At 32.2% G+C, this 14,772-nt stretch overlaps 1 protein-coding gene and 1 non-coding gene across 2 annotated transcripts; both read left to right on the top strand.

Moving 5' to 3' along the window:
• Positions 1 to 38: 38 nt before the first annotated feature.
• Positions 39 to 169, top strand: LOC117686529 (U11 spliceosomal RNA). The gene has a single exon (XR_004599693.1). It is a non-coding gene; the product is annotated as a U11 spliceosomal RNA (small nuclear RNA).
• Positions 170 to 1,430: 1,261 nt separating this feature from the next.
• On the top strand, positions 1,431 to 8,392 carry LOC105332443 (uncharacterized). Its single transcript, XM_066082934.1, has 6 exons — positions 1,431 to 2,019; positions 2,738 to 2,789; positions 5,440 to 5,562; positions 5,858 to 5,974; positions 6,640 to 6,753; positions 7,033 to 8,392. The coding sequence occupies exons 1-6, from the start codon at positions 1,999 to 2,001 to the stop codon at positions 8,328 to 8,330; spliced, it is 1,725 nt and encodes a 574-aa protein (XP_065939006.1). The 5' UTR covers positions 1,431 to 1,998; the 3' UTR covers positions 8,331 to 8,392.
• Positions 8,393 to 14,772: the final 6,380 nt, after the last annotated feature.

Consider the following 14,772-nt stretch of genomic DNA (forward strand, 5'->3'; position numbering starts at 1 on the left):
TTTCTGTTTGAAGACTACCCTAAGATCCTATCTATTAATAAAAGGGCCTTTGTCGTGAGTGGCACATGGAGTTCGGAAGGATTCCGTGCGGAATCGCTATCAAGAGATTTCGGAGGCACAATTTATGTCACACGGTGGCAGTTGGTGCTCGATTCGGCCCGGCGCCCCACATATTAAATATAATAGAAGAAATTATGGTTAAACAATTCGGCAACAGTCTATTAATTTAGTTGAGGACAGAACAATCCCATACCTCCCTAGCTCCCTCCCGATATTGACCTACTGGGCACGGAGGTGTTGACTTTTTGTTAAAAAAATCACCTAACGTCATACAGACAACATGTCACTCAATTTCCAAATGTATGGAAATATTACGCACCTCTGACAAAGCATAAAATGTTTTGTCAAATAACAATTTTACCACTGAAGAGAAATTCAGCTTGATTTGGATGACAATTAAGCTACTGATTTCATGATTTGTACATTCTTCTTAATGTTTGACAAAACAATTATTTTTAGGTGCTTTTTATCTTATATAGACTATGATATACAAGACATTTTTTATAAATTGAAAATAAGAATGTTAATTTAAACAGTGTAATGAATATATAATTTAATTTCATGGTCTTTCATTTTTAAATGGTTTTTATGCGACTTTTGACTTTTGTTTTTGTTTGGTCAAGTTATCGGTTTATACTGAAATGTTGCTTTTAATTAGGCCTACATATTTCAGTTAGTGAAATATTGAAAAAAAAACTTAATATTTTAGTTATCTTTTTATATCTACCTATTAGCTATCCAATTTGAAATAATATATATCGGAAAATTTCAAACATACCTCTTTTAAATATTCTTTAAAACCATTACTTGTAGCTGTGATCCTTCCCCCTGTAAAAAAAAAAAATTAAAAGAATTAGAGCAAAGCTCCAACGAGTAGGTCTTCGTTGCAGTACGAGGCGAGAAGAGCGTACTACAATATTGACTCTTTATTTATGCTGACACGGTGACAAAAAAGATGTTTTACTTTTATGATTATTGAAAGGGAAACAAGTAATATACGAAATTTTATAATAGATTTCACGCATTTTGTCACCAGGTAACTGATTGCACGATTTGTATATTCTTCCTAATGTTTTACAAAACAATTAGTTTTATCTTGCTTTGATAAACTATGATACCAAAGACATTTTTTAAAAATTGGAAAATAAAAATGTTGAAACAATGTAATGAATGTAGAATTCAATTTTATTTTAATTTTATTGGCTTTCATTTTCAAATGGTTTTCATGCGACTTTTGATTTGATTTTCGTTTTTGTTGGGTCAAGTTCTAGGTTTATAAGACGACAAAATAAAGTCTTCTATTTGAAGTTCATGTTAAGTCGATAAAACATAATATTCCAAAGTTTCTATCTATATTTTTATTCAGAACGTCTGGTGCAGACTTCCTTTCCTTGAGTAGGACATTCTGTGAAGGATGGTTGTCTTTATGAATCTATGAATAGGATCGATGCTTGAACTTAATGTCCGAAACTCGTGCTTGTATAAACTTGAAGTACAAAGTAAGAAACAAAATAAACACGGTAAGACAAAAAGATTCCTAAAACAATATATGACAGAACGGTTTCTTTTTTATTTGAATTGGGTAGTAACATTGTTACATTAATGACAATTGCTGAATATGGAAAATATACAGACATTGAGGAAGATAAACCAAGCAGAACTGTAGGGAACCCGAACAAGACATACACCACGTGATCATAACAATGCTAATTGAACAAATGTTTCACACATTCAATTTAAATATTCATTATTTCATAAATTGTTTTCTACCATTTTCAGCATATGGAGTGAACATTATCATAATTCAATTACAAAAAGCAATAAACATAATTGATTATCTAGAGATTTTTGACCAATCAGAAAAGTTTATGGTGACTTGCCAGTCTATATAATGGGGAAGAGTGAGCATTTTTCAACAGTAATCGGTAGAAGACAACAATGATGCTATATTCCTTTGTTGTGAGTATCTGTTATAACTTGTAAGAGAGATTTGTTTTTAATCATAATTGTCTTCAAGAATTGATTACTACTAGTATCATAATTCATATCAGTTTCATTTGTAGGAAACCCCAGCTTGCTTTAAAAAATTGTTTGATTAAGATATTTTTAATCAACTTTTGTCCATACAAAACCAAGAAAAAGAAAAGGAAAATGCAAATAATATAAGCACAATATGATATATTTAAAAATTGAAGTGTTGTTTTAATTAACTCATATATACATAGATGATGAATTTTCTAAAAATAAAAATAAAAAAAATATAGCGTTATACTTTAGATTTGATGAAATAAAATGAAAAAAAGAAACATTTTGATTTTCTTTGGTTTGATTTGTTAGACTGCATTTTACCTCACATCCGTCTTCAGTCCGTTGGCATGAGTTATACACAGTATATTGATGACATTATAGTAAATTTGAACATCGAAAAGTAATTAAGTATGTATCAACTCATATTGTGTTTCGTTTCAACCCCTTCCAAAATATGTCTACGCAACTGATGTGGTTCTACAAAACAATTAAAAATCTAGCATAAAAACAAAACTATGTCGGTTTTTGCAAAACTCTAAGAAAATCTTTTACTTAATACATATTGAATATGTTTGTATCAACTTTTTATACAATGCTTACAATGTCTATATCAAACAAAGATTTTGGGTTCATTTTGTTTATTTTGTAGGGTTTTCTTCTCTTTCTCGAAGTATCTCTGGCGTTCAAGGAACAAAGAAGAGGTAAGCATGTAACCAGTAATGTAATTGATTGATTAGTGATTCGTTAGTAATCGAACGTATTCGATGAATTATGGTTGATCTTCGTAATGCAATTTATTGATAATTGATTTGTTGATATCATCAAAATGTAATCGATTAATGAGTGATATGTTGATATCATTGAAATGTATTCGATGAATAATGGTTGATCATCGTAATATAATCGATTGAATAATGACTTGTTGATGTCATCGTAATATAAACGATTGATTAGTTAATGACTTGTTGATATCATCGTAAGTAATCGATTGATAAATGACTTGTTGATATCATATTAAATAATCGATTGATTGATAACTTGTTGATGACATCGTAAGTAATCGATTGAATAGTGACTTGTTGATATCATCGTATCATAATCAATTGATTAATGGCTTGTCGATATCATCGTATCATGATCGATTGATTAACGACTTGATGATGTCATCGTAAGAAATCGATTGATTAATGACTTGCTGATATCATCGTATCATAATCGATTGATTGATGACTTGTTGATATCATCGTATCATAATCGAGTGATTAATGACTTGTTAATATCATCGTAATGTAATTGATTAATTAATGACTTGTTGATATCATCGTATTATAATCGATTGGTTTAATGACTTGTTGATATGATTGTAATGTAACTGATTAATGAATGACTTGTTGATATCATCGTATCATAATCGATTGATTAATGGCTTGTCGATATCATCGTATCATGATCGATTGATTTAATATTTGTTGATATCAGCGTAAGAAATCGATTCATTAATGACTTGTTGATATCATTGTATCATAATCGATTGATTAATGGCTTGTCGATATCATCGTATCATGATCGATTGATTAACGACTTGTTGATATCATCGTAAGAAATCGATTGATTAATGACTTACTGATATCATCGTATCATAATCAATTGATTAATGATTTATTGATATCATCGTATTATAATCGATTGATTAATGAATTGTTGATATCATCGTATTATAATCGATTGATTAATGCGTTATTTATATTATCGTAATGTAATTGATTAATTAATGACTTGTTGATATCATCGTAATGAAATTGATTGATTAATGACTTGTTGATATCATCGTATCATAATCGATTGATTAATGGCTTGTCGATATCATCGTATCATGATCGATTGATTTAATATTTGTTGATATCAGCGTAAGATATCGATTCATCAATGACTTGTTGATACCATCGTAATATAATCGATTGATTAACGACTTGTTGATATCATCGTATCATAATCGATTGATTACTGATTTGTTGATTTCATCGTATTATAATCGATTGATTAATGCCTTGTTGATACCATCGTATTATGATCGATTGATTAATGACTTGTTAATATCATCGTAATGTAATTGATTGATTAATGACTTGTTGATATCATCGTATGATAATCGATTGATTAATGACCTGTTGATATCATCGTAATGTAATCGATTGATTAATGACCTGTTGATATCATCGTAATGTAATCGATTGATTAATGACTTGTTGATATCATCATATTATAATCGATTGATTAATAAATTGTTGATATCATTGTAAGTAATCGCTGATTAATGACTTGTTGATATCATCGTATTATAATCGATTGATTAATGAATTGTTGATATCATCGTATTATAATCGATTGATTAATGAATTGTTGATATCATCGTTTTAAAATCGATTGATTAGTGACTTGTTGATATCATCGTTTTATAAACGATTGATTAATGAATTGTTGATGTCATCTTATTGTAATCGATTGATTAATGAATTGTTGATATCATTTTATTGTAATCGATTGATGATTGATTTGCTGACTACCATAATATAACCAACTAAATAAAGATATATTGATCATTGTTACGCAATCGATTGATATAGGATTGATAGATCATCATAATGAATAAATATAAGATCGTTTATGATTTGCGATGGTATATGATTTATATCTAACTCTTGGCGAGGGGATAGAAAACACAAAACGAGTTGGATAAAAATCATATACCATCGCAAATCATAAAAGATCCTATATTTAGAAAAATATACATGTTGATCTATCCGTGAGTCGCCCAGCACACTTACTACAAGACGTCAACAACGTTACGCACGGTAAAAATTAGTTCCTTAAAGATTAACAAACATCTCTTTTCGAGTTTTTATCAATTCATGGAAAAAAAAATATAAAACAACATCTAACGTTACACTTTTCAACTGAATGGTTTCGTTACTTTTTCATTCTACGTCAATCATCCGCCTGAAGCTATGTGTTTAATTATGACGTCACTGGAGTAAGGACACACATTAATATATCAAAAATTCATTCCATGAGTGATATCCACCGTTAATTGAGATAATCATGTGAAAAATGAGAAATGATTTATTTTCTTCGTTTCGTGAAATTGTCACTCATAATTATGAAGTGGTATTAATTAAAAGAAGTTAGTGTATGCTGAGGTCACCTGAACAAGGAGAACTTAGTTTCTTTGACTACAAAGACAGTTGGTCAATATCTCAACTTCTAAATAAAGTAAGCATAAATGGAAAACCGATTATAATTCAAATGGTAACACACCACAAGTAACGAAATAGATTTGATTGATGTTAACAGCTAAAGGAGGGTGCTTTATTGACCGCCGATATTGCTATAAAGGGAAAAGATGCATCAATTCTGATGGTTCTAGCTATTGTTTGTGTTCATCTGGCTGGGCAGGGACGCATTGTGACACACAGGGTAAGTATATGTATAGTCAGTTATCCTTCTGATATTTTTTACCTGCAAAATAACCAAAATTAGTTTTATATCGATTTTTCAGGGGGAAGGGGAGGGTATTATAAATTAATGCGCATATCTAATAGATATGACTGGTCTATACTTATTTTCTAGAGAATATACCCTACCTACTTATTAATAAATATATAAGATATATTCGATTTCCCGAAATTATATATTATTCAAAACATTCATTTCGTATAAATGTATTGCACATCCATTTTTATTACGCAAATTATTATGTAAATTTCCCAAGAGACAGAGATGCCCTGCTACAGTAATCCCTGTCAGAACGGAGGCACGTGCACTGACTCGTCATCCAATTCCTACACGTGTTCCTGCTCACCAGGCTGGATGGGTGAGGACTGCTCAGGTAAAGTAATGTCATAAAATTTTGTTCGAGTAACTTTAATGATATGTTTTACGCGCGACCGTTGGGAAGAAATCAGCAGGAATAACACATATCTAGCATCATTGTCAACTATGTGTTATTAGGGTCTTCCGTTTCCAACGGAAGACCCTATTGTTTTTGTTAGGTTTCTTTTTCTCTATTTTTCACTATTATTATTCTTTTTTTTCTTAACATTTTTCTTAAAACTCAAATATCTCAAATATGCTACCGTGGATTTTTATGAAAATTTCACGAATAATACAAAATATCAAGGTCTTTTATCATGTACATTTTTGTTGATGACGTCACTTCCGGTCGGCCGTTATATTCGTTTTTCTTTTTGTAAAAAGTGATCCTGTCCTCCCTTTTTCGCAAAAACGATTAAAGATAGAAAATTGACAGTTTCAGGAATGATAGATATTTGAATTTCTAGTTTTGAAATCTATTATTATTAGAGAATTTTTGTGTGTGGGATAGGAAAATAATGTACCTAAGTTAACCAAAATATTTTATAAGCTTGCTCCACCCTAAAACCGTCCTTTACGTCCTTTATATACTGTTTGAAACAATTGATCACTAATCAGTCTGTAATTTTTCTGTAATTTGATAAAATCTGTAATAATAAATATATAATATATAAATTTTAGTAAAAATTTCTGCTTGCTCTTCTATGCCGTGTCAAAATGGAGGGCTATGTGCTGACGCAGAAAATTCGTACATCTGTACGTGCGCCGAAGACTGGTCTGGACAAGACTGCACAGGCAAGAATTTATAATACAGGTTTTTTGTTTGTTATGTGAAAAAAATTCTCCGTGATTAAAATTCATGGTATTTAATTAAACATTATCTAAAGATCTAAAAAAAAAATTAAAATTCTACATACATTATGTAATGTTCTCCTTATGTTATGACATTTGAACTAATCAATACCCAATGTATTATTGAATGATCATAAATGCTTTACATGATTGATTTAAAGACATTGCATAACTTGAACAACCAGTACAAGGTTTTTTTTGTTATATTTTTTTTTGCTTTAGATTTTAGAGGAAGTTTTACAAACGAATATCTTTTGTTGATTATGTGGAACCACTTCTATGCTGACGAACATCCATCCTACGTTTATCTTACAACCAACTCCCCTACAACTGTTCAGCTCTCTTCTTCTGACAGTCTAGACCCCGCCTTAAAATCACAAATCGATCGCAATGTTACCTTTACGTCTGAGTTGAAAATCGTTTTGCCGCCAGAACTGCAAGGGCAAATACTTCAAAAAGAGGCAAAAGCCGTGCGTATCAAATCTACTGAGCCAGTTAGCGTGGTGCTCTTTGACAACGACTACCATTCCTCTGACGACAGTTCGATGATTTTGCCCACAGAGAAGCTTTCTACATCTTATACGGTGGTCTCCACTCAACCACTACGCCCTCGATTTCCTGTGTACTCTAGCGTGTTTGCCATTGCTTCTCTGAATGATGACACAACCGTTACAATTAAATTCAAGTTACTGAACAACTCATCCCCTATTACTATCAACGGGAAAAATTACAGCGATTCGGACACTTTGGAAATGTCTCTGAATAAGCTCGAGACTTTTCAAGTTGGACACAATACAGATCTGACAGGAACAACTATTGAATCTTCTCAACCAGTAGCGGTTTTCTCCGGAAACAGATGCAATATGTTTCCCGGATCAATGACTTGTAGTCATATGATGGAACAACTCCCACCCACTGCCGAGTGGGAAAATTTCTTTATTGTCCCCGCGGACATCAACAGTAATGGCTCACTGATCCGTATCCTTTCAGCATATAATACAACGATTACTATTATAAAAGGGTCCCAAACAATTACACAGGATGTCATTAAAGGCATACCATACGACATAAACTCAACAATAAGCGAAACCGTTGTCATTGAAAGTAGCAATAGTTCGCTAATGGTAACTAATTTTGTAAGAGGGAATTACGTTGATGCGAATACAGCCGACCCGTACATGATTGTTGTCCCGGGGTACTACAGCTACAAACCCCAGTATAAGGTGGTGATCCCAGACGGGTACCCACAGAATTTCATCACTGTAATTGCCTTCAAAGATGTGGCACAGAGTGTTCTAATAAATGGGCAAAATGTCGACCCGAGCATGATAATTGTACAAGAAAACGTCATGATAGTCGGCATTTCGTATGATGTTATCACTCTTAAGGTTTCTCCAGGATCAATAGAAATCAAGCATTCGTCTCCCTTTGGTTTGGTCGTCAATGGCTACAGGTCTCTCGATTCTTATGGATTTGTAGGAAACATCTATGACGTAGGAAACTACCCTGTTTCAGGTTAAGAGAAAGCACAGGATAACTTTACAATAAGCCTTAAATGTATTGTTTTCCTCTCCAAATAAATCTTGAAAGTAAACTATTTTTATACGTGTTATATTTTTTTCACTTCACTTTACGCGTTGATATTAGTAGGGCCCAAATAGGTTTTTATCTAAACTGGTCAGTTGTTTCGATTTTTTTCTAATCCAGTCCGAATTCTCGGGCCCTTAAGTATTAGAATTTATTTGTTAAATTCATTTTGTATTGACACTAGTTTAGTAGACTAGATATGATATAGCAACAAGATTTCCCATTCACTGTGACTGACCGAGGTCCTAAATTCAATGTGAGACAGGACGTTTATCACGTGACTTTTTAAAAAAAATTACATGACACATGACAAAAAGTCTTAAAAAATAGGGGTAGGGACGCTTTCTGCAGTAGAGTCTTCTTTCTGATATATATCATATACCACATGCTAAGGTTGATATTTTTAAAACAAAATTCGATTAGCATTTTTGTGGGACATTACATTATGTTAAAATTTAGAATAAAAATCGTCAAAATGTAAAGAGTTGATTTCATCAATATTTTATATCAAAATGACAATTGTTTACAAATTTTAAAATGAAAAATAAAAATGTGTGAATAGTTTTTAAATGTATTTTTGAACTTAAAATTATTTCAAAAAAATTTACAATTAAATTGAAAGATGAAAAAAAAAAAATGGTATCCTGAAAATGAACACTGGGTTAATCAACATCATGAACAATAGAGAAATCAACCATTTTAAATGTTACCATTTAATATTTCACACAGAGCTATTACATTAAATATTCTTTTTGTTGTTTTGAATTTCTACCGTCAAACTGACGTCAGAAGAACATGATCTAACGGCGTATTCATTTCCGAGTGTTTTTACAGATTTTTAAAATCATTTTTCGATATATCGAACGGGGCTCAAATTCAAGGCCAATGTGTAAAGTCGTGCCCTGGAGAAATGATATCCTTTAGGCTCACCAGAACATAAAGTACTCATATTCTAAGTATGTTTCAAATAGAAACAACAAACACAGAATATACTTGTTTAATGTGTGAGCTACACGTATCAACGAGTTAATTCAGCATAATGTACATTTATCGCGCGACTTGATTAGCATTGAACTGGTAGTAAGCACAGGACATGTAGCGTTTCCAAATATAATACATGTATTTGTAGGAAGTCAAAATGTCTAAAAATAAAATGCAAACTTTAATACGTATTGATATCTTTCTTCAAGACATACACACAGAAAATCTTGTTCGAATAGTTGATTGCCCACCAATGAGCTCTCTGCCTGAACATTTCTTTACATTTTATAACCAAAAAGCTAATTATAAAACAATCCATAATGAAGAGGTCCAGGAATAAAATTCAACTTACATAAATAATTAGAACCTGTATTCTGGGGTAGTACCTTATAATCATCTCTAAGTTAACGATGGGTAAAAATGAATAACGCACACAAGCATATCAGAAAATTATACTTCATTTTAAAATTTGGTACCTATATACTTAACGGTGTCAATTGATTTATTGAATAGTGATATAACAATACCTGATTCATTAAATAGGCAAACTAAATGTTAACAATTTACACAGTAAGGAAAAAGAAAATAACGAAATAATCAGGCGTAGTTTTAGATTACATGTATATATTGTTAATGTAGATATATAATTTCAACTTGTTCCATCTTTGATACTATAGTACTCAATTTTAAAAGAGACATTTAGAGAATTTAAGAAATGAATTTAATAATTTTTCTATTGATCGACGTATCAAAGGAAAAAAACTGACCGGAAAACTTCATCGATGCGCGCAGAAAAAAGCAAAACTACTGGTTTCTCTAATTTCACGAATATTTGTAAGCTTTCATGTGCAAACTGCCAAGAATATCCATGGGAATTAACAGATCCAAACGCAAAAAGAAAATTCCGGCAAAATTTGGAAAACATAAATTAACTTAGTTGGAAGAGTTCGATTTACGTTGTCCTTTTGGGTTAAATTGGATCGGAATTTTTTTTAAAAAAAATATCGAACATTGATAAATTTGTGTACTAACATTTTAATTTAACAGACTCACACCATGCTATACTGTTGTACAAAAATGACCAATGTGCCGGATTTAGAACTACGTTACCTCTATGCTATGTACATGTACAATAACACCAACAGGACCAAGTCAAAAACTAAAAAAATAACCAAAAAACTCTTTTTATTCTACCCCCCCCCCCAAAAAAAAAAATCACAGGTAAACTATTGATAATCTAAACATGTTCAAGCGTCTTGACAAGTCTTCCTCTCTCCAACATTTAGTTCATTAACCAACCTAGCACAAAATAGTCTATTTTGGCCTAATGCTTATTGATAATTTTTTGGATAGTGCCAGGTAAAAAAAAATGAAGCCGAACGACGAAAAACTACTCAAATTATCAGATTGCTAAAACGCATTGGAGTGTATACTGTGCAATGTCTAACAGAATGAATAGTTTTCGGCTAATAACTATTACATACCATACGTTTTCCCTTGGACAAGAATGTCTTAACGTCATTGGTTGAAACGCGTTACGTGATTGCCTTACAAATATCTTTATACGGCGAACGTCAAAATTTACAAGGCAGTTTGGCAGACGTAACGTTATTCAAACTGATATTTTACACGAACGTTCGACCATACCTTTAATTTTGAAACCAGAAATTATTTAGAGTGATATCCTTTGCCATTGACGTAATAATACGATCCTACAATGGCAGCTAGGTTTGAGCATACGACTGACAAGGAACGGAAAAATAAGATAATAAAGCTAAATTCAGAGAATATATTACAATGAAACAAAAGAGCAGCGAATGGGTTTAAAAATATTAATAACAAAATGGGGAATCGGTGAAGTTTGAATTATTTGACAACGTGAAACTTGACAAAAGCCTTTGCCATTTTCACATGGATCTGAAAAAAGTGGACTGCAGTCACTAAAGATTTACTCACTTAAGGGCATTCGTCATGAACTAATCGGACACCTAATTTAAAAAGTCCACCACTCAACCAAAATATTGACATATCAAGAACCTTTCACATACTAATACTTGTTTTAAATCTGTTCTTGCTGAGACAAAACGCGTCTGAAAAGGAATTATACAGCACTATCCCATCATGTCAGAGCCTGATATACAGAAACTGTACAAGCATTCAACTCTCCATAAATACCCCACAAGGACTCTTCAACAAATTTCAGTTTGATGTTCGGATGTTCTTCTGTCTGGCAATGAAAAGATGCATGGGATGACAAGAAACACATTCCAAGTTTTTACAGATGACAAAACTGGCCGAAAATACGTGAAAAAAGGTAGTGGACGAGCTCATGATAAATCATAAAACGACAAAGAATCGCCTTTAGGAATAATGCTAGAAGTGCAAGGTAGGTGAACTGTTCATCTTTAATTTTGGATTCAAAAAATATCATATTCACATTAATATACAGCCAACCCTTATTAAGTGTACTTTCTACATAGATATTAAATTATATTTATATAGAATCCATGTTTCGCCCAGTACTCTCCTTTGGGATATATATTTCAAAGTTGCATCCAGAGTGTGACAAGTAAGTGTCCAAAAAATGAACAAAAGATATTTATAGATCAATAGTATAGATTTGTTTATCACTATAACACATTGAATACACATTTCATTAAAATAATGAGCGAAGCGTGCTATAAATTAAATCATTTTCTTTTCTGTTTCATTTTTCATATCAAAATGACCACACTTAGATGACCTAACGGCTGACCGCCCCAATTTGGGGTAACACGTTCAACACAAACGAATGCTTAACTAAATATCAACGCATCATCAGGAGTTATATTACACTGAAAACGTTATAAACCAGTGCCTTCCACTTCAACGACTTCATTATAGATGATATTGATTCATGAAACGCTAAACGTTTTTTAAACGTTAACCCAACTGAATGTTTTCGCGTGGAATAAGTTTAGAGTACATCGCAATCTTCTAAAAATGGATGCTTTTTAACGAATATGACAATTTACAAAAAAAAATGATGCACAGTTTGAATAGCACAAGTTAAACACTTTGCATTTTATTCTTTTTTAATTTTTGTTAAACACAATCTGAAACGCAAAGAATGTTTGTTTTTTCCTGAAAACATGCTTCCTGGGTCTAAAATCATACGATGGGCCAACTATCACTGATCAGCAGGTGAAACAAACTGTGTGTCATTGTTCCGGGACTTCAATAGCTACGGTTCTTTGATCTGCTTTTTGTCAAAGAACGTTCCACTGTTAAATATTGGTAAGTTAGGGTTTATGATCTCAAGCAGAATATGCAGTCGTTGATAGGAAAACTGGATGACATTTTCTCTCGATCTATTTCTCGAGAGTTAAGCTTTATAAATACTATCCATGCATGAAGAAAAATAATGAAGATGGGGGAATAAGATAGCGTAGATGCCCATTCGATTTAGTCAAAATCTACAAGTTCAATTTTTTTTCAATAAAATCTATTTGATAATGTTATAATACAAGTTTGCACAAGCAAAATTTCTGACTATATTCAGTCTTAAATACACTTTAACAAACGATAAGAAAAACGAAATTGCATTTACAGAGATTTGTGGGGTCGGTAACATAGGCGTCGGAACCAGGGGGGCTAGGGGGGGGGGGGGGGGCTTAGCCTCCCCACTTTTTTTGCAAAGTTAGACCCCACCATTGGCCACATAGCATCATAGAGGGCCCCCCCCCCCTACCACACACACTTTTTCTCGCAGCAAATATGATTGTTTGCAAGTTTACCATGAAAAAAATGAATTATTGAGAAATTGGGGTAATAGGGTATATTAGTTGTTTTTGCTCGTCAAGATTTCTGAGGATTAGTCTACCCCCCCCCCCCCCAACTTTCAATTTGCTTCCGACGCCACTGGGTAAAGTTTACAGGCGTTTTCTTACCCTCGTGAACATATTGCGGAAATATCGAGTGGACTTCGCCGGCGCGGGAATTCTGACGGTACGTTTTTCGTCACTGTACACTGAATCTAGCTGTAGACGGCATATGTAGATTGCATTTGACATATAAATATTGATATAAATATTAAAAAAAACCCATGCAGAGTAATTATTTTATATAAATTCCAAATTATACTAGTATCTGATACGATATTTATTCTCTCTCTCTCTCTCTCTCTCTCTCTCTCTCTCTCTCTCTCTCTCTCATGCATGCTTCTAATGTCAGCGACTAATTTTTTTAAGCGACTATTAACAAAACGATGCCATGCATATATATGCACATTTTTGACAGTTAAGGCGAAGTAGGAATAAAATTCTTCAATTATACTACTTCAATTACTTCTTTTAGCAGTTAGCACGTATATAGATGTTTTAAATAATCTCTTTGTTATTTCTGATATTATCTATTTATTTCTTCATAAACTTTCGTTAACTTAATTCTTCTATAAGAACATTTATAATAGCTTATTGCAAGATAAAGAAAAAAATATATTAAAGTTTAATCAATGGTGTATAATATGAGTGAGACATGTCTCGTCAAATATAAAATGAAGTCTCCCTTGCCCATATTTAACAAATACGAATTATTAAATTAAATAATGACAATTTTTAATAAAACTGAAAAAACCCTAGAGACTCTAAATGTTATTAACATGTTTTAGGATGCCAAATACTTGTGAAGATCTCAACAGATCAAATAAATTCACGTGTTTATTTGATTCTCATTTTTACATCGGTTTATTGTCTGAAAAAAGAAAAAAACAGTTCCGTTTTATTTTAACTTTAGTTATCACTTCGTTCTGTTATTATAACCTCTGTAAGTGATATGACGAGTTATGATTTTTTAAACATTTTATGTTTTCATTTTTTTCCTCTTTTCTCCAAAATTTTAACAATTGAACAGGAATCAATGTATTGGTCACAAAGTTGCTAGTTCTAGATCTGAAGCAATACTGATTTATTTCCGGATAAGCATAGAACTTACTCTATCGACGAGTCTTTCTTCCTATTTAACTATTCTAACCACTTTTCACACAAAAAGTTAACAAGAATTATCATGTATCAATCGGCATTTATTGATCTTCGGTTCTTACATTCGTACGTTTTTTCTCCCTATAATATAATTTCTATAGAGAAATCAGCACATCAAGCAATACGGAGAAAACACCCTCATAATTCCGCACCCAAGTCAATATTAACACATGCGTACAACTAAAAAAAAAAGAGGGGGGGGGGGGTCTCCGGAGCCCCTTCTGAAAAAATTTTCATAAATTTATTAAATTTACATAGTTTTTTAGATACGAGCATGCAACAACTAAATCAGGGGTCAATCTTCGACGGAAACCAACGTACTCTGTCCGTATGCCCTTAGGCTATAGTGTTTTTCCTTCTCACTTTTATCAGTAAG

The sequence above is a fragment of the Magallana gigas genome, chromosome 4 (assembly GCF_963853765.1).
Source record: "Magallana gigas chromosome 4, xbMagGiga1.1, whole genome shotgun sequence".
In the NCBI taxonomy this organism is placed as follows: Eukaryota; Metazoa; Mollusca; class Bivalvia; order Ostreida; family Ostreidae; genus Magallana; species Magallana gigas.

Coding starts and splice junctions, on each gene's coding strand:
- LOC105332443 (XM_066082934.1), top strand. CDS start 1,999: ATGATGCTATATTCCTTTGTT. Junction 2,020..2,737: donor TGATGCTATATTCCTTTGTT/GTGAGTATCTGT, acceptor TTTATTTTGTAG/GGTTTTCTTCTCTTTCTCGA. Junction 5,975..6,639: donor GATGGGTGAGGACTGCTCAG/GTAAAGTAATGT, acceptor TATAAATTTTAG/TAAAAATTTCTGCTTGCTCT.